General features: G+C 36.9%; 1 protein-coding gene and 1 non-coding gene across 5 annotated transcripts in view; both read right to left on the bottom strand.

Moving 5' to 3' along the window:
• LOC105487664 (TXK tyrosine kinase) overlaps window positions 1–26,118 on the bottom strand; it is a 71,977-nt gene that overhangs the window by 21,504 nt on the left and 24,355 nt on the right. For all 4 annotated transcript variants that reach the window (XR_011621306.1, XM_071093623.1, XM_011751174.3 and 1 more), the window contains 6 exons: window positions 25,469–25,674; window positions 23,687–23,752; window positions 17,994–18,048; window positions 8,515–8,594; window positions 7,462–7,589; window positions 3,128–3,202 (listed from right to left, as the gene is read on the bottom strand). Coding sequence is in view for 3 of the 4 variants with exons in the window: in XM_071093623.1 (XP_070949724.1) it covers window positions 3,128–3,202; window positions 7,462–7,589; window positions 8,515–8,594; window positions 17,994–18,048; window positions 23,687–23,752; window positions 25,469–25,674 (610 nt within the window). In the remaining variant the exon portion in view is untranslated. The remainder of the gene's footprint in view (window positions 1–3,127; window positions 3,203–7,461; window positions 7,590–8,514; window positions 8,595–17,993; window positions 18,049–23,686; window positions 23,753–25,468; window positions 25,675–26,118) is intronic.
• Window positions 19,190–19,297, bottom strand: LOC112427763 (U6 spliceosomal RNA). The gene has a single exon (XR_003019491.1). It is a non-coding gene; the product is annotated as a U6 spliceosomal RNA (small nuclear RNA).

The following is a 26,118-nucleotide window of genomic DNA, read 5'->3' as shown; positions in this document are numbered from 1 at the left end:
CATCCATGTTACAAGTAGAAAGAAAGAATGCTAAAATATTAGGGCTGGGAAAAGTTTAGGAATTATCTATTATTTGACAGAGAGGTTAAAAAATGTATAAAGTGGAGAGGATCTGAAGCCATTTTAATACTCTATGACTTAAATGTAATTCAAGAACTCAAGTTTCAAAACACAAACTTTATTTATTTGGTGATGTTTGTATAACAAATTAAGGATAGCAAAACGCACTCTCTGCTCCCAAAGAGAACAGTGAACACACTTCTGTGCCTCTCTAAACTAAACCTACCAAAACTAGACCTGGGACCCAAAATATTTATGTTCCCAGTCCGGTTTTTTTTTCCTGGTGAGTAAACTTGTAAGGTAAATAAAACTGTGATTTCAGTTCCTCCTGTTGTTCTTCTCACTCCATCCCTAAAGGGCTTTTCTCCCTTCGTATCTTTTCTTCTTAGGGAAAAGTCCAATGAAATCATTTAATAAATTCAGTGTTAGAAATCTAACCCACATATATCTAAGAGTATATCTGAAGTGAAATTTTTACTGTATATTTCTCATTTTATAGAAGCAAATTGGGAAAAAATAAACTGTTTTTAAAATAACCTTCTTGAAAACTGTGCCAAACTTAATGGTTTAGGGTCTCCTTTTTATACAGCAATACCACCATCTGCTGGAACTTTCGAATAATGCATTTAAAAGAATTAAAGAATTGTAAAATCTGATAGTCCCTTCTACCAGCTGTGCAAAGTATTCCCCCTCCCTATAGAAGGTATGTTTTATTTTATTATTATTATTATTATTATTATTAATTTTTTTTTGGAGACAGTCTCACTCTGTCACCCAGGCTGGAGTGCAGTGGCGCAATCTCAGCTCACTGCAAGCTCCACCTCTTAGGTTCAAGTGATTCTCCTGCCTCAGCCTCCCAAGTAGTTGGGATTACAGGCATGCCACCACGCCTTGCTAATTTTTTATATTTTTGGTAGAGATAAGGTCTCACCACGTTGCCTAGGCTGGTCTCAAACTCCTGAGCCCACCTCAGTCTCCCAAACTGCTAGGATTATAGGCATGAGCCCCACACCAGGCCTCATAGGTATGTTTTAAAAGTAACATGGGAGGATATATTCATGGCCTTCGAATTGGCATGCATTTATTCAACAGAATATAACCACAAAGAAAAATATTGATAAATTATACTTCATAAAACTTCCGTTCATCAAAAATACCCTCATTAAGAAAGTAAAAAGTTAAGCCACAGAAGATATTTCTAAAATATACAACCAACATAGAATTCTTATTCTGAATATAAATAAATCAACTAGAGGAGACATATACCCTAACTTTTTTAAGGGTAAAAAATTTGAATGGAGTATTCTCTCATGAAGAGAATATCCAAATGGCCACTAAGCCAAATTGATCAAAATAATTAGTCATCAGGGAAATGTAAATTTAGACCATAATGATATACTACTACACACCAGATTGGCTAACATGTTAAAAAAAAAAAAAAAAAAAACCTAGAATAAAATATTGGCAAGGGCAAAGGTATGGAGCCACTAGAACTTATATATAGTTGATAGGAGTGTAATTTGGTGTAAGCTCTTTAGAAAACTGACTGTATCTACTAAATCTAAACATATGCATAGCCTATGACCCAGCAGGTCTACACTTAGGCACATATCCAACATATACTGGAATGTAAATGTGCACTTAACTTCATCAAAACACACACAGAAATGTTCTTAACAATATTATTTGTAAGAGCCAAAAATTGGTAACAACCCGAATGGCCATCTACAAGAAGCACAGCTAAATAAGCTGTGGTATGTCATGCAGTATAGCACAGCACCACAGTGAAAATAAACCAGCCCTACCCAGAACCATGGATGAAATTCACAGATGTAATGAGGTGAGGAGGAAATCAGACACAAAAAAATGCAGTGTCCAATTCTGTTTATATAACGTAATCAAACCAGACAAAACAAATCGAGCTATAGACTTATGACTTATGAGTTGTACACTATTCTGTTTGTTTTTAAATTTTTTAAGTTTATTTTTAAGAAATAAAAAAGAACCATGTTTAACTTAAGTAAATTGTTAATAGTAGAACTTTGAATTATATATACTATCTGTGGGCCAGAGGACTAATACAGGCAACAATAATAGCCAGAAATCCTGCTTCCATCCCACTTAACTTAATGAGATCCTGAGTCCCAGTTACTTGTTTCCCAATATAATTGTGTTATTAATTTTTTTTCAGGATATTCTGAATCCCACTACTGAGAGAAGTTTAAAGGAATAAAATGTCACCAAATTAGAAAATAGGATTCCCTGGCACTTACTTATTCTCACAGATTTACAAATACCACATTTGCTAGAAAGTGGTTCAAATTGAACTTTGTGCACGTTCTGTTAGAAAAAAAGAAAAAGATGAAGAAGATACTTTGAGCAGCTCTTTTTAGTAGCTTCTCTTGGAGAGGAATCATTTCCCAGGCACCCTTGTAACCAAAGAACAACAACCCAAATATCCAAATGAAAAGAATTGTAATTTATCAAAAGGGTGAAGATTAAGGCTCCTGGTAATGTGACAGTAAAATCTGAAGTAAAACTGAAGCATTTCTCCCCAAACTTTAAATTGTCCTTATGAGATGTACGTATTTAAACGGTCTCAGAAGGGTGATGTAAACTTTGAGAAGAAATGTTTCTAGATAGACATTTCAGAAGTGCTGATAGTTCAAAGAATCAATAGGGAACTTAGAGTAGATTCTTTTTTCTCTCTCTCTCTCTTTTTTGAGACAGAGTCTCACTCTACTGTCCAGGCTGGAGTGCAGTGGCATGATCCTGGTGTAACCTCTGCAGTGTAACCTCTGCCTCCTGGGTTCAAGCGATTCTCCTGCCTCAGCCTCCCAAGTAGCTGGGATTACAGGCACCAAACCCAGCTAATTTTTTGTATTTTTAGTAGAGGCAGGGTATCACCATTTTGGCCAGGGTTGTCTTGAACCCCTGACCTAAGGTGATCCACCCACCTTGGCCTCCCAAAGTGCTAGGATTACAGGTGTGAGCCACCGCACCCAGTCGGAATAGATTCTTTACTACTGGATTTGCTATTTTACTTCAGCATGTGTGCACACTTTACCGTAGCTAAACCCAGCTGTGGCTGGTAAACAACTGCCCATCAGCCCAACTGGATATCGGAGACGGGTCATGAGACCTAAGGAGAAAGAGAAATCAATATTTCAAGCCTAGTTGCTAATACAGAAGAAAGAATGAAATATACTAGAAGATAGTATCATTCTTTAAATAATTAAATAACTGGTACAAAATTCATTGTACCAGTTAGTCCATTTGCTTATTTTCCCATTTGAAAAACATTTTCCAAAAAAAAAAAAAAAATGCTTATTGTATACAATTTAAAGAATCTAAGAAAGTATAAAGACGACCCCAAAAGATCCCTCACAAAATCTTAGTATCCACAGATAGATTGTTATCATCTCGGTGAACATTTTTGCAAAAATCTCTATGTGCATAATTGAAAACATGAACACATCCAATATATTTTACAGAAGTATAAATATTTTGTTAAAAACTTTTTGCACTATGCACGTAATTGATATATGTCATTGACTATAAACAGAGCTTAAATTTATTTCCAAGATTTCACTATTATAAAATATGCCATATGTCCTTGAACATACATTTGTCTGTACTTCTCAAATTATCACCTTATAAAATGTGATTTCCAGGTCAAAGAGTGCCCAGAAAGGCTATACTAATTTGTTCAACCACCAACGGTGTTGAAGTGTGCCCATTTTCTATACTCTTTTTTTTTTTTTTTTAATGCATGGTAGAGTAAATGAGACTTCATTTGGTTCAGTAAACACATAGAATTCTATACATTAAATGTCTCTTTTTTTCCTTTCAGTGACCCACTTAGGCATATACCTTACATTTCAACTTAGTTTAATAATCATTTATTATTTATTTATTCAACTAATATTTGTTAAAAGCCTGGTTTGTACTTTTAATAAAAGCTTTTAATAAAACACTATCTAGATGTTGGGAGACAGTAGAGAACAAGGCTGATGATTCCTGCTCTCATGAAGATTACATTCTAGTGAGAGGAAGAGAAAATAACAAGTGCACGCACACACAAGAAAAAGTAGATGATGATGATTCAGTGCAAGGCAGACCAGATAACATACAGTTACGTTAGAGTGGGTGCTCAGGAAAGGCCTTTCTGACAAGATGACAGGTCTGCCCACGTTGACTGACGAAGAGCCTTCCAGGCAGATGGAACAACATGTGCAAATGCTGGAAGACAGAAATGAGCTTGACCAGTGTAACAACAAAAAGAAGCATATATTAAGTGCCTATTGTGTGCAAGGCGCTCTTCTAGGTAGATTCCCAAAGATCACAGCAGATTCCAAGATTAGTAAAATGAGGACTCTGCCCACAGGGAGCTCTATCTCAGTGCAGGAAGACATGCAAAGAGAGGCCATTCTAATGTGAAAGGAATAAGTATTGTGCTGGAGATGCATATAGGGTGCCTTGGGACGTAGAGAAAGAGCACTTAACACATTGTTGGACTCAAAGAAGTCTTCGGAGGAAATGACTGAGATGAAACTAAAACATGGAGTTAACCCATGTGGAGAAACTAGGAAGGACCCTACTTTCTAAGTAGAGGTAACAGCATGAGATGAAACTTAGAAATGTGAAGCATGATGGTGGGCACTTGAGGTAGTAGAGCCAGATAAATTACACTGGAGAGGTAAGCAGTATTCTGGGTATGATGGGCCTCATAAGCCATACTAGGGAGCATTACATTTTCCTGCAGGTGAGAGGAAGCTATTGAAAAGTCCCAAGTTAGGAGGGCACAGTCAGATTTACATTTCTTTTTCTTTTCTTCTACTTTTTTTTTTTCAGATGAAGTTTCACTCTTGTTGCCCAGGCTGGAGTGCAATGGTGTGATCTCGGCTCACTGCAAACTCTGCCTCCCAGGTTCAAGCGATTCTCCTGCTTCAGCCTCTCAAGTAGGTGGGATTACAGGCATGCGCCACCATGACTGGCTAATTTTGTAGTTTTAGTAGAGATAGGGTTTCACCATGTTGGCAAGGCTGGTCTCAAATTCCTGACCTCAGGGGATCCACCTGCCTTGGCCTCCCACAGTGCTGGGATTACAGGCATGAGCCACTGTGCCCAGATTTACATTTCTGTTAGATCACTCTGGTACTAGCAGAATGGATTAAGGGGAAATCAACACTGGAGGCAATGAGACCAGTTAAGAGGCTACTGCAGTTGTCCAAGTGAGCAATGATTAGGGTGGTACTAGAAGGTAGGGAGAGGCAGGGATCTATAGGAGACACATTTAGGATATGAAATCAATTGCATTTGATAATTAATCAGAAGTGAGGTATTAAGAAGTATCTATTTAATTCCTATGCTTCCAACCCTTACAAGGGGCTGGATGATGCTGGTATTACCTGAGAGAGACAAAAGAAAGAGGACATTTGGAGGGAGAGTAATGGTGTAAGATGAAGCATCTATTTCATAAGTGAAGTTCAGGGCCTGCAGGATTGCAAGTTCCTTTGTCTACAAGAGAGAAGATTATGCAAAAGGAGATGCCTAAGGTGAGAAGACAAGTGATCAGGGATGGATTCTGTAGGAAAACCACTATTTAAGGGAAGAGTAGAAGTAGGGCACGTTGGGAAGACCCACTAGGAACTTCTCAGTTAGAGAAGGCCAAAAAGGGGTGGTGTCAAACATCGAAGGAGCAACAAGTGACACTGCCAAATGTAGCAGAGAGGACCTGAACACATGAGAACTAGAAAGCACCACTGTACTGTCAAAATATGGGCCACTGGTCAAATAGGGAGTGCTGAAAGCAGAAGACAGATCGTAGATGTTTAAAAAGTAAATGGAAAGTGAGAGAGTGGAGACAGTGGATGTGGACACATTTTTCCAAAAGTGCAACTTACAAGAGCAATGTGTAAAGGGAGAAAGAATTAGGGCAGCAGGAGGAGAGTTGTTTTTGTTTTTAGGATAAGAAAGTCTTAAGCATGTTTATAGGATTAAGAGCTAAAGGGAGAAAGTCAAAACAGAAGAGATACAGGAGAGAAAGGAACAGTGGATTGGCAGGTAAGGGCAAGAGCACAGGCATGCCCTCATTACTACTGGAGGGAATGAGGATGACAGGGCATGGGGACAGAAGAAGAGACGGAGGTTGCTCATGCCTGGTGACTTCATTTTTCCTAGTGAAGTAGACAGATGGGAGATTTGCTAATAGGGCAGTGGTTAATTTTGGTAAAGGAGTCTTGAGAATGGTAAAAGTTTGAACAGGGAACAGGAATGCATACTTACCAGTGACTCTAAGACCTAGTTGAGGTTAAAGCCCTCATCTAACCTCATTTAACTTTTTCACCATAACCACTCTTTCTTAAGTTTTTTCTTTGGAGGAAGGAAAAAGAGGAATGTAAAGGAGAAAACTCAGAACTGACATCTTGACTCTATCTCTAGCTACAACTATGACCTTTATGGCCCCACCTAGATATTTTACCCTCACTCCTTAACCAAAATTCCAGTGACTGCCTGGAATATCCGTGTGAATGCATCCCACAAGTGGATAAAAATGTCCTTTGATATATTCCTGATACTTAGAACCAGTGTAATGGAAAAGTGAGCTCTTTCCAAAAGGAATATTCACTTTTCATGAGAGAAATCTAAAAAAGAAATGCATGACAAGAAGTCAAAGTAATATGAAATGCTACAGTGGATTCTGAATTCTGCAATGCTGAGGTAAGAAGATTCCCCATGGGCTCAGAGTGGTTCAGCACAGTCTGGGCAAGGGCTGAAGGCCAGAGAGGTGATTGTAATTGAGCTGGAGCTTTCTGGGATCCTATATCTGTCCACAGATGATAGGTTTGCACGAATAGCAATTATTGCAAACAATGGCTGGGGAGATGGGTTAAATATGTTTCTGGTATAGTTACGCTAAATTGTAACTGTGAAAGGCTATATTCTCTGTGACTTTTTATATTCTCCAAACAAGAAAGAACAGAGAATGAGAGATATAAGGGTAATTGTCTATTGCAATTGTCTAAAGTAGAGAGCAGATTTATTGGGGCAAAGGGAAAGAAGCATCATTATTTAGGGTATTTGAAATCTTATTACATTTAGTCCTATGTAAATTTCCAGAACAAATGCATAATGATTGATGACTATTTGCTTCTCTGTCATCTATCATTTTCCTAACCTGGTAGAAATATAAGAAATTGACCTACCTCTTACCCCCAATTAACTAGAAAAATGAAGAGGCATCAATAAGAAATAATTGTTCAAAAGATAGGTTGTACTTCAAGCGCTTAAACTATTCCTACAGGGAGGTTTGCTCCTGTTGAGTGCCTGATACCAAAGATGCATTGCCCATCAAGGGCCTGGCTCCCTGACTCACCCAGTTTGAAGTTCCCCACTTACCGGCCGCATTGTGCTGGTGATACCAGATTAACTCGGGGATTGATTGAAAGACGTGTCTTTCAGTCACATACCACTGTCCTGAGTCATTCTTTTTTATCTGATAATGTTTTATGGCAGCCTCTGTACTTCTACAATCAAGAAAATGTGAATTACTAGAAGAGTGAAAGATCACTTTGGATCTAAGCCAACTCATTAAACAATAGAACTCCAGTTCTAAAACTCATCCTAGCAACACTACACTGAGAAGTGGATTGACTAAATTCAACAAGTGCCTCCCCATGCCAAGAAAATTCCTCAACTAAATTATTGGGGCCTTAGATTCAAACATAACTTCAGCCAAAGTTGTCTGAGTGACAAGACCAGTGTTCAAAAAAGTAGATCTCACAATGAATACATATAAGTACATACTGAATATCAAGTATTGGTTAAATGAATGAACACAAGCACTGTAAGCAATTGGAGATGTGAGACAAGAAGGGAGGAAAAACCAATGCCAGGTGCATTAGTTAGCAGGTTACTGCTATGGTTAATTGGGGCTCAATACTTGTAGGAACCTAGGAGATACTGGGGAACACACTTCACAGTTGTCCCACTGAAGTGCAAAGAAGCTGAGATATTTATTCACCAACTCCCATTCTCTTTAATGTAGGGTTGCTCCTGGGATGTTACCTCTCAGGCACTTTCAGCCTAGCCGTAAGTCCCACAAGTTCCCACAGCCAGAGAACATCCTCAGGCAGACAGACACAGGAAGCTTTCTGAGTACAAGAGACCTTTCTGCAAGTGAATCCCAGAACAGATCAAGGGATATGAGGAAAGTGCCCAACAGTGTCTACTACAACTTTACTTGATGGTTGAGAAAAGGAAGACAGGAGAGGTTAAGAAATGTACCCAGTGTCACATAGAGCATGCTAGGGATATATCACAGACTGGCTGGTTTTTCTAACTTCCAGGCCAACAATTTTTTCCCTAAGCTAAGCTCTCACTAACATTCTCTATTTGATAGAGACTGTCCCAGGGATTATTTCTATAGTAACCAAAATCGCAAGTGCTTACCTTCTAGCTCCTATAAATACGGAAATTGTGTAGGATCCTAAATGTCTTGAATCTCTGACAATAAATGCACCTTCTTTAGACTGCAAAAAAAATCATTTATTGAATAAGTCTATTCCTTCTTAGAAAGACAAACCTACAACTCAGGGATGAAAATCAAAGCTATATTAACCTACCATAAATAAGCGACCTACTATATTCTCAATATAAAGAATTAGATTGTCTTTACAAGTACACAAAATCTTATCTCCCTTATAGATTTAGAAGTCACACCTGTAAAATAAAATGTAATTGGGACATGCATTTATAATGTATTTTAGGATATTGTTACTGATTTTTCTAAGAAAAATTCTCTATTTGACAACCTTGTACCCTATTATTTATTTTTGTTATATTGATCAGGATAATAGATTAAAAATCACTGTAGAATAGGAAGAACACTGGGACAGACTGACCGGATTGTACTTTGCACTTTGGAAGAAGAGCAACAGGGTGGCAGGGAGGAACACAGCTGGGGCAGCAGGGAGTGGGGAAGGACACCAGAGTTCATGGGAAGGAGAGAGAAAGAACAGATTTGGGGGAGTCTGAAAAGAAAAGCAAAAGGAACCATATTAGTTGTAATAGGGGTATGGGAGAGATGAAAATAAATGGTAAAGGGGAGAACATGATCATAAACCTGAAGTTATATTATAAATTAGATTCCTATTAACACTTTTTGGGAGATGCCAATAAAGCTGTAAATTGCTTTCAAAGAATCTTGAATGTTGGATTGTTTTGATTCATTTGTTTGATATTGTAAAATGATTTAGCTTTACTGAGTGTGCTTATGCTTATGAATAGGGAAAATACATCTCAGAATCTTGTCAAACCCATAGAAGCTTACACTTATAAAGTGCTGGTGTTATTTACTTTGTGCTTGAGAATTGCAGAACTCAAATAGCATGGTCTGACCCTCAAGGTAAATGTATTACCTTAAGTAGAATCTTCTCCTTCTCATTCCAGAAATTCACCAATTAAAACATTTTGACCAAGCCTTATTCCCTGGCCAAAATGCTTTAACCAAAGAATCTCTTGCAGCCATTCGAAATAATAAAATCTAGCTTTTACTATATTCCTATGGTGTACAAGGGTTCTGTTACATACCACAGAGGACACAATGTAAAAGACAAAGATGAAAAAGTAAAGTTGAATGTATTGTGTATATGTATATAATACACACAAACAAGTATATATAATATGTATATAAAGTTGCATATGTAGTGATTGCTTCATAGAAACAAAGTAGAAAGGGTACAAGCAAGATTTCCTGACTACAAAGGAATAAAACCAGAAATTAATAACAAACTCAAAAGTAAAAAAGCTCCTATCACCTGTAGATTTTTAAATTTTCTTCCTTCCTTTCCTTCTTTTCCTTCTCTCTTTCTCTCTTTCTTTCTTTCTTTCTTTTTGAGATGGAGTCTCACTTCATCACCCAGGTTAGAGTGCAATGGCATGATCTCGGCTCACTGCAACCTCCGCCTCCCAGGTTCAAGCCATTCTCCTCTTCTCCTGCCTCAGCCTCCCCAGTAGCTGGAATTACAGGCACATGCCACCACGCCTGGCTAATTTTTGTATTTTTAGTAGAGACGACGTTTCACCGTGTTGGCCAAGCTGGTCTCGAAATCCTGACCTCAAGTGATCCACCCGCCTCAGCCTCCCAAAATGCTGGGATTACAGGCGTGAGCCACCATGCCTGTGCTTTTAAATTCTCTTTCACATAGCTCAAGGAAATTCAAATAAAAGTAAAAAATATCTAGAAAGTAATAAGGAAACATCACATATTAGAACCTCTGCTATGCAGTTCAAGCAGTACTCAGAAAAATAAATTTATAGTCTTATTACTTATATCAATAAACAATAGCAATAAAAATAAGCGTATTCAACTCAAGAAATTAGGATTAAAAACTATAAAATAAGCCCAAGTCAAGTAGAAGAAATAAATTAATAAAGACAAAATAGAAAATAATAAATTATTAAAGTAAGAATATAATATGACTAGTAAATTCAAAATCTGATTGCTTAGGAAAAAATAATAGACAAACTGCTAATTAACCTAATCACTAAATAATGGTGAAAACCCACCAAAAATAATAAGTCACAAGGAGAAAATTATCAAGAATCCAGTAAAAATTAAGGAATTTACTTGATTCTATACAATAAATTTGGAAACTCGAATGAAATGGATAATAAACTAGCAAGACATAAAATTTATCAAAATTGAATGCAGAAGAGTTAGGAATCTTTTTTATCTTTTTTTTTTTTTTTTTTGAGACGGAGTCTGGCTCTGTCGCCCAGGCTGGAGTGCAGTGGCCGGATCTCAGCTCACTGCAAGCTCCGCCTCCCGGGTTTACGCCATTCTCCTGCCTCAGCCTCCCAAGTAGCTGGGACTACAGGCGCCCGCCACCACGCCCAGGTAGTTTTTTGTATTTTTTAGTAGAGACGGGGTTTCACCGTGTTAGCCAGGATGGTCTCGATCTCCTGACCTCGTGATTCGCCCGTCTCGGCCTCCCAAAGTGCTGGGATTACAGGCTTGAGCCACCGCGCCCGGCCTAGGAATCTTAATGGACCTGTTGAGTAGAAAAATTGATAGGGTTTTTAAAAAGCTATCACTTTTTTTTTTTTTTTTTTTTTTTTTTTTTGAGACAGAGTCTCACTCTGTCACCAGGCTGGAGTGCAGTAGCATATCTCGGCTCACTGCAACCTCTGCCTCCCCGGTTCAAGCGATTCTCTTGCCTCAGCCTCCAAAGTGCTGGGATTATAAGCGTGAGCCACTGAGCCCAACCAAAAGCTACCACATTTAAGCAGTACTATAGTCACACATTACAATGTACCGAACCTTAAACAAAAAAAAAAAATGGTATAGAAATGAAACTATGCCAGAGCACATGACATGAAAAGAAGAAAAACTTTTCCGTTTGTATGTATAAAATGAGCTTAATATCAATAATCAACAGCACAGCCAGAACTGTGCACAAAAGAGAAAACTACTGACCAGTCTTATCAATGTAAAACTTCTAAATAAAATGTTAAGAAACAAATCCAGTGGCACAAAAGAATGATATACCATGACCAAGAAGAATTGCATGACGAGTGTAAGAATAATTCAATATTTGGGATTTTATTAATATAATTTATCATATTATTAGGTTTGTGCAAAAGTAATTGTGGTTTTTTTCCATTAAAAGTAACTAAAAGTAATGGCAAAAACCGCAGTTGCTTTTGAACCAACCTATACAGCAGACCTAAGGAGAAAAACCACATGAACATCCCTAGAGATGTTGAAGAGCCGTTTGACAAATTTCAACTTCTAGTATCAATTTTTAAAAATCCTCAATAAAATAGGAATGTGTGTGTACTTCCTTAACACAATAGCACTTAGTCTCAAATCCAGCCTTGTGCTATACGTGGAAATCATTCCAAATAAAATCTCAAAAAGGGCTGGGCGCAGTGGCTCATGCCTGTAATCCCAGCACTTTGGGAGACTGAGGCAGGCAGATCACTTGAGGCCAGGAGTTCAAGACCAACCTGGCCAACACAGCAAAACCCCGCCTCTACTGAAAGTACAAAATGGTGCCACATGACCATAATCCCAGCTTCTTGGGTGACTGAGGCACGAGAATTGCTTGAACCCGGGAGGCAGAGGCTGCAGTGAGCCGAGATTGTGCCACTGCCTTCCAGTTTGGGCAACAGAGCAAGATGGTCAAAAAACAAACAAACAAAAAAAGAAAAATGGGAAAAAAGAAATAATGCCCACTACTATCATCACTGGCATTTCATACTGTTCTGGTGACACTAGTCAATTCAACTAAGTGAGAGGCAAACATTAAAAGTACTATATTAAAATTATAAAAGAGGAGTTGAAATCATCACTGTTGGCTGCTGATTGTATACTGAAAACCCAAGAGAATCAAGTGAAAACCTACTACATAAAACATGAGAATTTACCAAAATTATCAGTTACAAAATTAATTCACAGAAATAAAAAGCTTCATAAGTAAAAACAAGATATACTCATTTATGACACCAACACAAAAGATGAAATTCTTTAAGATAAACTTAAAAATAAATATACAAAAGTGGGATGAAGAAAACTCTAAAATGCTCCTGAAGAATACAAAAATGTTTACTTTTCTCTTTAGGTGTTTAATATACCTATGGTTATTTTTCCAAGAGGTATGAATCTAATTTTAATTTTTTTCTATATGAATATCAATATATGGCTTCTAGAACAAAAGGGTCCCCAAACCTCATTGATTTGTAATGCCTGAAAATTTTTTCCCAATTTAATCTGTACATTTAATGCAACCACAAGGTGATTCTGAAGTTTATATGGACACAAATATATATTAATATATCCAGAATATTTCTGAAAAAGAATAATGAGGGAGGCTAGCCACACTAGAGACAGCCTCAGTACTTAAAACAGTGTAGTAGTCCTCTGTGAGGACTGATCAATAAAACCAAGTAGAAAGCCCAGATATAGTCCGAAATAGGGATTTTGTTTATGATGACAGTGGCATCTCAAATCAGTGCACAAAGGTGGATGTTTGGTAACCATCCAGAAGAAAATAAAGTCGGATCCATATCTTACTCCTTACATCAGGAAAAATTACAAATGGATCAAAGATACAAATGCATAAAATAAAACCACTAAAGCGATCAAGAAACATGAGAATATTTTTTAACAACCTGGGGATGGGAAAGGCAATACATATAAAATTCAAATACTCTTCAGGCCAAAAGACCGTAAGACAATAGAAAAACTGCAGGAAATAACGCCACATGTCACAAAGGGCTAATTTCCTTAATATAGCTACATAGGTCCTACAAATTCTGAGAAAAACGTCAAAAACCCAATAGAAAACAATGCAAAGGATATGAACAAAGAGTTCACAGAAAAGGAAATACAGACATATAAAATGTAGCATATAAAAATGCTTAGCATTCCCGGAATATGAGAAATGCAAATTAAATCCACACTGAGATCAGGTGTCAGAGAGCAAAGATCCAGATGTTTTCTACAAAAGTGCCGGCTGAAAAGGCTGTGGGAAAACAGACTCGCTGTTTTCTGGTAGACATATAAATTGATACAAATCCTACTGAGGACATTTCAATACCTGTTAAAATTAGAAATGTGTATTTCATTTGACCCAGAATTTGCACCTTTGAGGGTTTATCCTACAAACCCATATAAATGGAAAAAGATATGTGTATAGGTTATGGATGGTAGCATTGTTTCAACAGCAAAAGGATGTATACTATTTAATTTTCATACTGAAGAATTGGTTTTAAAAATTGTGATACACTCAAACTAAGGAATACTATGCAGGTATAAAATGAAGGAGGACACGTTTTGTGTACTGATGTGGAAAGATTCTAAATATATATCCTTATGTGAAAAAATAATATATATGTAAATGTATATAGTATGCTATCATTTGTGTAAAAGTAGCAACACAAGAAAATATATTTGAACTTCCTTGTGTATGTGTTAAATATCTTGGAAAGGACACAAAATAAACTAATAGTAGTTTTTCTGTGGGGAGGGAAATTGGTGGCTTGCAGACAAGATGGAAGAAAACTTTCCAAAATCTTTCGATTTTGAACCACGTGAACATACTGACTATTGAAATATGAAATAAATAAAAATTATAGGATATTGCCATGAATTGTTTGTGCAGTAAATTTGAAAATAAATTTAAAATAGGCAATTCTCTAGGTAAATATGTTATCAAACATTTCAAAAAGAAAAGGAAATTCAATCAGTAATCACGTATCTACCTGCTTTTAAAAGCAGCATATCTGGACTATGTTACAGGACAGTTATAGTAGCTAACCAACCAATATAAACTATTCCCGAGATAGGAAAGACAGCCAAAGCCCCACTCCTTAACTCATTTTATGATGTTAATGTAACCTTTATACTAAAATCAAAGAGAACAGAAAATTATAAGCCAGGCTCCCTTTTGAACATAACAGGATAAATGCTGAATAGAATATAAGGAAACCCAAACCAGAATATGTATTTTAAATGCCTTGTGACAAGTAGGAGGGCCAGATGTATTTTTAAAATAAAAATTAGAAGACCGGATGTAGTGGCTCACGCTTGTAATCCCAGCACTTTGGGAGGCCGAGGCGGGAGGATCATGAGGTCAAGAGATGAAGACCATCCTGGTTAACACAGTGAAACCCCGTCTGTATAAATATACAAAAAATTAGCCAGGCGTGGTGGTGGGGGCCTGCGGTCCCAGCTACTCGGGAGGCTGAGGCGGGAGAATGGCGTGAACCCGGGAGGCGGAGCTTGCAGTGAGCCGAGATCGCGCCACTGCACTCCAGCCTGGGCAACGAGTGAGACTCCCTCTCAAAAATAAATAAATAAATAAATAAATAAATAAATAAATAAATAAATAAATAAGAAAATACATAAATTAGAAAAACATTTTTGAGATAGAAAAAAATATGTATACTTTAAATATCCCATGCTTTATAGACACATACACACTCATTTCTGAGAAAGACCCAGATGTGGAAAGCAAATCCTTAATACATTTAAAAGAGGATAGAAATCCATTAATTACTTCAAGAGGAAGAAAAGTTTCTTATACTAAGAAGAAAAGAAGCATAGATAATAAAGGAAAATTTGAGAAATGTGACCACATTAACCTTTTTAAATTCTATGCAAGAAAACAGCATAAAGTTTTCCTAAAAGCCAGAAACCAGAAGAATATATTTACAACAAATAGCTGACAAAAAAGATTGGTATTCAAAATATTATTTATTTATTTATTTATTTATTTATTTATTTTTTATTTTTATTTTTTTTTTTTTGAGATGGAGTCTCACTCTGTCACCCAGGCTGGAGTGCAGTGGCGTGATCTTGGCTCACTGCAATCTCCACCTCCCAGGTTCAAGCGATTCTCCTGCCTCAGCCTTCTGAGTAGCTGGGATTAGAGGTGCCCACCACCATGCCTGGCTAATTTTTGTATTTTCAGTAGAAATGGGGTTTCGGCATGTTGGCCAGGCTGGTCTCGAACTCCTGACCTCAAATGATCCACCTGCCGTGGCCTCCTAAAGTGCTGGGATTACAGGCTTTAGCCATCGCCCCCGGCTGTATTTTTTAAATATAGACTTACAAGTTCAAAAGGCAAGCACTATAGAAAAGTGGACAAAAAATGTTGACAGGCATGTCACAGAAGAGTAAGCTCAACTGGCCTACAGACACTTCAAAAGTAACTCAATTGCACTGGTAATCAAGAAAATGAAAAGGTATACAATTTTTCACCCAATGAATTGAAAAAAAACTGTGAAACTACTTGCCACCTGCTGGCAAGAATGTTGGGAACCAGTTTATCTCATTCACCACAAAAGCATAAATTAGTATAACCATTTTGAATCATGTTTTGAAAATATCTAATAATGTTAAATCTGCACATACCCTGTGACCACATAATTCCATCTCGCCCTGTGTACAAAATGACATTTATAAGAAAATTCATTGCAGCACTGTTTGTAACAGTAACAAATCAAAAACATTTTGAATGTTTATCCACATTGAATACAATTTTATATAGTCATATCATGAAATACGCTAATATACAGTTAAAGGAATGTATTTGATCTATAGTATACATACCCATATCGATAAACTTTGAAAACATAATGTTTAACTAAAAAATCCACATACATATGATCTCCTTTCTATCAAATGGTAGAATACATAAAATAACATTATAGGTTGTTTATGTGCATGCATATATGACCAAAATTTAAACACATGGAGAAAACAGGAACATACCCTTCTACTGTGATTGCCTCTAAGGAATGAGAGAGGACCAAGAAGATGAAGGGGGTGGGCTTCAACTGTATCTGTAATGTTTTATTTATTTTTAAAATGTCATGGCCAAATTTTAATATTTGCCATGTCTGGGTTGTGGGCCTGTGCGTATAATTCCCTATTCAAGTCTCTGAAAAGAGATGAGACCCTTGCCTTGTCTGGTTTCTTTTCAGATGCAGAAGCTCTTATACTGAATCTCCACAGCCCAGTGATTTGGGCCATATTACCTGTGACCAGTGTGCTAACTGCAGACCTCCTCTGGGACTTTCCTTCTCTCATTCTGCCCACTTGTCATAACATTTTATTTCTCCATGTTGGACCTATTAATGTCATCTTACAAAAGGCCATTTGCTGTGACCATACCAAGAAGATAGCATATTTTCTGCCACACTCAGTTTCCTCCAAGCAAGCAAGGCCTGTCCAACCTCCATCCGTGGTCACCTGAGATGGGCCTGTGTCCCTCATTCTCTGCCTATAGCCCCTGCTATGAAGTGGGTCTTCATTGTACCCTGAGCCATTACTGGCATTGAGTTTTGAGTTACAGAACTGATTCTTTCTCATTCGCACTTCTAGATTTCCTCAATATCCAACAGCAGAGCAAAATGACACACATACTCTTACCTAGTTTCTAGTTTTGACTCTACTTTTACCCACAGTTAACGTTTACTGACAGTTGGAAATTTAAACTATAGGTAGCTTTGTTTTGGTTTGACCTAAATGAGTAGTTTTGATATGAGTTTGATATTTTGGCTATTCTACTCTTTCCTTTGTTTCCAAAGAACAAAGACACTGCAGCAGCAGGTATTTTTCTTTGTTTGTGTTTTTAATGAGTCTAACCTAAGTTCCTGAGGATCAAGTTTATACTTTACTGCCTTTGATGCAAAGGTTATAATGAGCAACTCAAATACAGGACTCCAGACTGGGCGTGGTGGTTCACACCTGTAATCTCAGCACTTTGGGAGGCCAAGCCAGGCTGATCATTTGAGCTCAGTAGTTCAAGACCAGTTGGGCAGCATGGCAAAACCCCATCTCTATAAAAAATACAAAGAAACTAGCCAGGCATGGTGGCACGCCTGTAGTTCCAGCTACTCGGAAGACTGAGGTGGGAGGACAGCTTGAAGCCCAGGAGGTCAAGACTTCAGTCAGCTGTTACTGAGCCACTACACCTCAACCTGGGTGACACAGTGAGACCATGTCTCAAAATAAATAAATAAATAAATAAATAAATAAATAAATAAATAAATAAAAAGTGTGTGTGTGTGTGTGTGTGTGTGTGTGTGTGTTTAGAGAGAGAGAGAGAGAGAGAGAGAGAGAGAGAGACTCCATTGGCTTGGCAGAATGCACCTTGGAGTGAGTGCAGTAGTCTCCATATGTTAGAGCTGAAATCCTTTCAGGAGAAACATATTTCTGAAATTATAATGAAAGTTGTTGGAAAATATGATCTAATACAAATACATCTGATTTACAGCTTCACATAAAATATACAGTTGGGATATAATGATATTTTAGAACTAGAAAAGACAAGAAATAATATACTTTTTTAGTTGGTTAAAGTCTTTATAAGTACTTCTCAGAAATATTGAAAATGTCCACAAATATATTGAATTACCTCTTGTCTCAACAGACGTTCTGCCTGATTTCTGGTAATGTTTCTATGGTACCACCTGTAAAAGCAATAAAAATGATTTTTAAATTTTATATTCACTTTTTTTAAGAAAAAAACAGGGCTCCATTTCCTTCATTTTTAAGAACTTACTTCAGATCTGATCTTAGAAAGTTGAGTTTTTTTTTTTTTAATTCAGATAAACAATAATATATCATTATGGGTTAATTAAGTTTAATATAATTTTATTTTCAAGCCAATATCTAGTTTATTCTATCATATCTCAATTCAACTTCTAATATATACTTAGTATACATTATGAATGATTTAACTTCTTATAGATTTCCATGAAAGGTATGTGGTAAAGACCTCATCATCTTGAACAAACACAGAGTTTTGGCAAACTAAAAAAATACTCATGTCTGTCTTTCCTCTCAGAAACTTCCTACTTACATGTTTTTATAGGTGCTTTGTTACACCTTCCAAAAATTAAAGCCCATTCTTACTTTTCTGACACTCCTAAGTGCATTACATTATATATAGTCAGTAGTTAGTAGATGTTCTCACTTTTAAGTGGGAGATAACAGGGGGAACACATAGCCATAGAGATGGAAATAATGGACACTGGGGACTCCCAAAGCAGGGAAGATCGAAGCGGGATGAGTTGAAAAATGACTTATTGTATAAAATGTTCACTATTTGGGTGATGAGTACACCAGAAACCCAATACCCACCATTACACAATACACTGTTGTTAGAAAAAAAAAAAAAAAGAAAAAAACTTGCATGTGTACCCCCTAGATCTAAAATAAAATTTTTAAAAAATCAAAAAACAGAATACATGTAACAACCAATACATGAACTTGCCTCTGACACCCTCTCCCGCCCCATCTCTCTCCTGAGGCTCCTGTCACTCACTGAGCTTCAGTCTCATTGGAATTCTTTCCTTCCCCAGATTCACCAACCCCTTTTCTGCCCTCAATCATGCTGTTTTCTCTGCATGAAACATGTCATTAAATGACTTTAGAATATCAGAAGTACACACAGTAAACATAATTAACTAATATGGTAAGCTAAAGATACAGTTTGATATAATACCTAGTCAATAAGCAAATGTTGTACAGGAAGGAGAAAGAAAAAATGGTAGAACAAAAGAGAGAGAAAGGAAAACTGAAAGGCTTTCATTTCAAAACGAGACTTTAAAAAAAATTTAATGCTTCACAAATTTGCATGTCATCCTTGCACAGGGAACATGCTAATCTTCTCTGTATTGTTCCCATTTTTAGTATATGTGCTGCCGAAGCAAGCACTCAAAAATAAGATTTTTAAGAAGATTTTAAACTTAATCTAATATTGCCAGATAGAAGTATGTGACAAATTCAAGATCCTTTAAAATAATTCCGAATTCTATCAGGCAGGAAAGAGACTGAATGAATGGAACTTAGAGGATGCAAGAGCACAGTATTTCAGAATTTCATCTATTTAAATCAGATTATAAAAGTTAGAAGGGGTTTTTAAAACAAAAAAATATATATAAGTAAAACTGTAACTCTTATACCTAGACAACACTGATTACAAGTAAGACCAAATGATGTGCATGAAGGAGTTAGGGACAGGAATCCTATTTACATTTTGTTTTAATCCGGCACGTCCAGCTACGGGTGAGTAGAAACATTCTGTATGTTATGTGAATACCTCTGGTACCATGTCCCAATCTTAGATTTCTGATCAATAAGTAAACAGTATTGTGTTCTTGAATTTTTGATCTAGAAGCCCCATTAGATCTGAGAAGGTGAATCTGCTTCCCTTAGTAAGTGACTTTCTGTGAGAAGATTAAGGATTCCGTGTAGAGATAATGAGATAAATGAAACTCATACTTCTGTAAAGTTCAGGAATAATCAACATGTTTGGTATTTAAAATATCTATTATTTTAAGAGAACCTGGTGTATTAGATTTTTGCCTCTGATTTAAAGGGCATAATTAATTTTAAACTGGTTATTTGAAGTTGAAGATAATTTGACTCGTTTTTAAAACGATATTTACACAGTTAAAGGAACTTGATTTCCCACATTTGTAAGTTTAGTTTATTAGATTTCCAGGATCATTTAAAGACTTGCATAGGGCTTTTTACAATTGTAAATTTGCCCTGTCAGGCATGTGAAGTACTTTGAAAGAAAACTGAATTTATTCAGTTTATTAATGCAAATTAAAAGTTTCCAAAAATTTAATTAACTGAGCTTATAAATCGGACTGATTGTTTAAGGATATCTAGTATGTTGAGTCTGAATTAAGCTGATTGTTCTTACTTTTTTAGATTTATATATAGTATACCAAATTTTATAAGTCAAATTTGAGGACTTTCTGAAAACTAGGTCTTTATGTTGTAATGTTGAAAATTTGGATATTTCATTTAAAGCCAAAGTAGCCATAAATCTTTCTATGCACAAAGGTTCCCCTGAAATATCAGAACTCCACATTGACGCAGCATTCCTTCCACTATACCCACCCTCCCTCAACACACACTACCTGCTACCACCTTTAGACCTCAAGTCACTTCCTCAGACACAACCCAACATCCTCCATCTAAATTACATCCCCTGCCGTGTTTTCTTCCACAGTGCCCAATACTGTTCCTTCAAAACACTACAGTTTTTTTTTTTCAACTTTTATTTTAAGTTCCGGGGTACATGTGCAGGATATTCAGTTTTGTTACATAGGTAAATGTGTGCCATAGTGGTTTGCTGCACAGATCAACTCATCACCTAGGTATTAAGCCCAGCATCCATTACCTATCCTTCCTGATGTTCTCCCTCCCCTTGCCGCCCTCACCCCACCCCCAGCCCCAGGCTCCAGTGTGTCATAACACTACGATTTAAAATTGTATGTTTATGGGCCGGGCACGGTGGCTCACGCCTGTAATCCCAGCACTCTGGGAGGTCGAGGTGGGCGAATCACGAGGTTAGGAGATTGAGACCATCCTGGCTAACACGGTGAAACCCCGTCTCTACTAAAAAAAAAAAAAAAAAAAAAAAAAAAAATTAGCCAGGTGTGATGGCAGGCGCCTGTAGTCCCAGCTACTTAGGAGGCTGAGGCAGGAGAATGGCATGAACCCAGGAGGCGAGCTTGAGTGAGCCAAGATCACACCACTGCACTCCAGCCTGGGTGACAGAGCGAGACTCTGTCTCAAAAATAAATAAATAAATAAAATTGTACATTTATTTGTGGACTTAGGGTTGTTTAATGTCTATTTTTTTCCCAAGAAACTGTAAGTTCCATAACTCTGCATATTTCATGTTGTTATATCTGGTACATCATAAGTATACAATAAATACAGATGGAACAAATAAGGTTTTGAGGACTGAAGTAACAAAGGAGTGTTGAATGCCTGTAAATAATAGGCCAGGTGGACCAAACTCTAAATGTTTTTCCTGTTAGTTTCATAGTTCATGAAATAATAATAATCACTAGAATGTATTGAATATTTATTATGTAATAGATAGAATAGGTATTATTGTCTCTGCTTTTCAGATCATTCAGAGGTTTAGAGACATTAGGTAACTCTGCCCTGAACCAAAGCACTAGTCAATGCCGATGCCAGGATTTGGACCCAGGTTGCTCCCATCTATATACACATGCTCTAGTACTTAAACCTAGGGCAGTAACTTTTGTACAGTCATTAGAACAGTGCTTGGGACATAGTAAGTGATCAATAAATTTCAGCGATCAATAATGATAACGACTTTATCTGCATCTTAATAAAGCTGTTTTTAAAAATGGCAATAAAATGAAAAATTAGTTTTCTCATAATTGGAGTCGTTTTAAAAAGGATGATTTTTTTAAAAAAACTCATATATAAATCAAGGCCCAAGGAAATGAGGTAGCAGTTGTAACCCCAGAGTAGTGTAATTCAGATGCTCCAACATCCACAGTATGAACAGGTTGTTATAGCCAGAGTCTAGGCCTTGTCTAAACAGGGTAATCAATGAGCAAATGAATGAATAACAAAAGGGTGGAAAGTAACATTCCTAGGTAGTGAGTATCCATTCACTAACTACCAGGCACTGTGTTAGCTACCTTCACAAATGTCTCCTTTAATCGCCTGTAAAATCCAAATTATATGAAAAAAGTCTCATTTTTCTAATTTTTCTGAGCAAGAGATTTTCATATATCTGTAAATACACACAAAATCTCCTCTGACCCGGCCTTGCAAGAGGCCTGTTTTTGTTGGTCAGCTTAAGCTCGGGATAGCAGTGAGAACTCATGAGGACACGCTCTTGAGTAGATAGCTGTGGAACTGTTTTTTTTTTTTTCTTTTCTTTTCTCTTCTTCTTCTTTTTTTTTTTTTTTAATAGAGATAGGGTCTCACTATGTTGCCCAGGACAGTCTTGAACTCCTGAGCTCCAGCAATTCTCCCACCTCAGTCTCCCAAAGTGCTAGGGTTACAGGTGTGAGCTACCATGCCTGGCCTCTTTTTTTTCCAATTTTTAAAAATTGCCATGCTAATCTCCTCTGTATCATTCCAGTGTTAGTATATGTTCTGCCGAAGTGAGCACTTTGGAACTGTTTTCTAAGGAAGGTGGGTTCAGTCACCTGAGGACTTTGATTTACTGGAGATTAGAATCTCGGGAAGGGCTAAATGGCTCCAATGGAGCCATGAGGCCCAGTGAAGGTGGGAAAAGAGAGAAGAGACCCTGTGATGGAGCTGAGGAGAGTGACTGGAGAGAGAACAGAAATAGCTACTGGAGAAATCTCATAGAGTAATGTAGATGAGTCATCTGTCCTGAAGTCATCTCCTTTTCTCCTCCAATAAAGTCTACATTATTCACCAAAGCTTTCGAATTCAAATTTGTTTTAGGAGAGATGTACTGAGTTAGGCCTCTAGGTGGGCTTTATTAGTAGCAAGACCAACCAAGAAGTTTCTCTCATTCAATTGTATTTGCTGCCTGGTTCTCAGAGAAGCACTTGTCTTAATGCCTCAATGCATATATTACCTACTGCCACCTGGTGGAAGCATATGCTAATTTTAAGATAAGTGCCCAAACCAGATGGAGGTGGGGGAGATGCTCAAACTGAAAATCTAAATTTATAAAAAACATATGACTAGTCTCAGTTCTACCGCTCTCTACCTGTAATCTATCAATCTTCTCATCTGCAAAATGAGGGGCTAAAAAAGTGATTGCTAAGATTTCCTCCATCTTCCAAATCTGTAATTGTAACAAAAATAGATTTCAGGCGGAACTCTAGTGAACATGCCAAATGGTTCTTCCAAACTACAGCATTAGCCTAGTTCTTATCTTCAGCTATTTCTAAAACACATAAAAACATGAGCCAAAATATAGTCATTTATCTATATGGTTAAGTCCAATTTACCACTCATTGAAAATTTAATGTCATTTTTTAAAGTAAATTTTCCAGTTAAAATATACAGTAAAACAGGTACCAGATGAATGTTTGGTTTCAGACTGTCACTGTTAAAACAGAAAAAGTGGCTATACAAACAGAACAAAAATAAGTTTAAGAAAAAGAAGTTTCTGAATCAACCATGATAAGGATCAAACGTCTCTTTATTATTAATGCTGTCAAATGTGTTACTTTCTTTTCCTTTTACAGACCCAAAACAGTATCTATACTTACAAGCTGCCAAAATGTCCCTGATGTTCATAGGTTAATCATAGGTTATATTTTGGAGAAGACTTACTCATATATTTCTAAATTAGTTATTTTGTTTTCAGTCACATAGTTGCTTGGGATTAAGCCTTCATTCCTACAACAAAAGAAAAAGCAAAAGTCAAAATGCTTGGCATGTTTGTGGCATTATCATGGCAATAATCCTTTAAAAACCTCAAGGATGTAGGGGGAAATCAAATTCATTTTACTGATTAAATTGTTAAAAGGAGAAAAAAAAGTTTTTTAAATTTCGAACTCAACAAAAATCTCTGTACAAGAAATATATTAAGATCCCGACTTGTAACGTGAGTAGTTTAAGAGGTTTTATGACCCCACAATCTTTTCAGAGAGAAAAGGGGGCATTTAAATGATCATCTGATATCATAGTGACTGTGTTAAAAACACAGCGATTACAAAGACATTGGCTTCATTCTTTTCAATTGCTGAGGAGTATTCCATAGTATAGGTATTCTAGTTTAGCCATTTCCCTGGTAGAAGCAATGCTGTAAAGAAATCCTTGAACATGCCTTCTTGTACAGAAGTAAGAATATTTCTCAAAGATAGATAGCAAGGAGGGGAATCGCTAAGTCACGGGATATGTGCATCTTTCAGGATATGCAACAAATTGTCCTCAAAGGAGGATATACCAATTAACACACCTATCAGCATGGTAGAGGCTTCACTTTTCCTATACCTTAACCAACATTTGAAATTACAAAAAGATCTCCAAGACATATTATTGAGAAATAAGAGTAAGCTGCAGAATCATGCATAAAGTATGGTAAGACTTAGGTAATGAATTCTACAAACAATACCATATATTTTGATACGTGTATGTAAGTGCATTGAAAATCATCTGAAAATGGATAACGGTATTTACTTTTGGGGAGACACTTGGGTTTGCAGGTAGTGGCAAAGTACAATTTTGATACTAATATTTGCATATTATATTTTTTAAAAACTCTATTCACTTACTGTGAAATAAAAAATTCAATTTTTAAGTCTGAGGCATGCCAATAGCATACCCGCAGATGTGACTAATTACACAGTCCTGAACCTACTAATGCCTCTTTTTCCACTGAAAAGTCTCCATCACATGTTGAGAACTGTTAAGAGAGCCACATCACTGAGAAAATGTAGTTGGAGAGGTATGTAATTTACATGCTTATAATACTTGGATACTTAAAATATCCAAATCTTGACAAATATCAGAAATCAATGCCAGCCTTCTCTCTCAGGAAGTCCAGATATTCCTCAGAATTCTTCTCAATTCAGGACTCCAGTCAGGCATTAACCATCTGTTGCAACTGACACAATGAAACCTATCTGCATCCCAGGATCTTTTCTCTTTCTAATCTAATTCAGCAGCGACTGCAATGTTTGCTTTCAAAACTTGTCATTGTAGAAACATAAAAGTGAATAAAATACTATTTCTGTTCTTACCTTAGAGCTTAACAGGAAAAAACCGACAAATTCCCAAATGAAAGCACAAATTAGAATAAGAACCTACATTGTCAGAATTACTATTTCCATTGTACAAATAAAGAAACAAAAATTCAGAGAGGGTAAGTGACTTGCCTGGGGACACACAATAGTAAGCGGCAGCATCAGGATGTGAAGCCAGGTGTACCTGATTCTGAGACTCTGCCTGAAAACTGCCTGAAATCACTGTTCTCTCATTCTCTCACATATCTTGGGGGAGAGGGGACAGATTCCATTTCATGCAGAGGAAAGAGTTATAAGCCTGAGTCACTAAATAGTCTTCTTTGTGTTGGAGGAATTGGATACGGACTAAGTCATGTAAGTGTCTTACCCCAAACGGTCTCTTGCCTTCCACCAATGAGGATTATATTTCTCCAGTATCAGGTATTCTTCTGCTCTCCTTAAGGCTAAATTACAGGGTTCTCTGGGCAGAAAATCATAAAGTGCCTTGACTTGGATCTTCTCTTCAGCAACCTCAGAGGGTGGGAGGGGAGGCAGTGGCTTTCGTTTTGACGGCTGCACACAGCCCGTGTTGGACTGTGAAAACCAAGAAATGAGTTGTTTTACAATCATTTTAATAATTTGTACTAAAAAATATAGGGATAAAGCATATTTGCCTTCTGCCTCACTTTTCTTATCTAGCTACACCAAGGCAGAAGCCAGGATGGCATAAATGTAGAAAAGGACTAATCATAAAACTCCTTTTGGATCCAGCAATACCCTCATCATTTTGTACACTTTTGAGATAACAAGCTCTCTTGCCAGCATTTCACTGGACTTTTTAATATCAAAATTCTCAAAAGATGATGTACTCTTCTTCAATAGTTTTACCTTGTTTTAAGGATTTTTTTCTCCTTAAAAGAAGAAAAAAGGCCTTTTTCTTTGTGTGTGGCGGCAGCTCGTGCTTGGGTTTACCATACTTCCTAAGAATGCTGTTTCTCACTGAAGTGAAAATTAATCTCAGCCTCAAAATGACAGGAG

This window comes from Macaca nemestrina, chromosome 3 (assembly GCF_043159975.1).
Source record: "Macaca nemestrina isolate mMacNem1 chromosome 3, mMacNem.hap1, whole genome shotgun sequence".
Lineage (NCBI taxonomy): Eukaryota > Metazoa > Chordata > Mammalia > Primates > Cercopithecidae > Macaca > Macaca nemestrina.
This window is presented reverse-complemented; position numbering and strand designations above follow the sequence as displayed.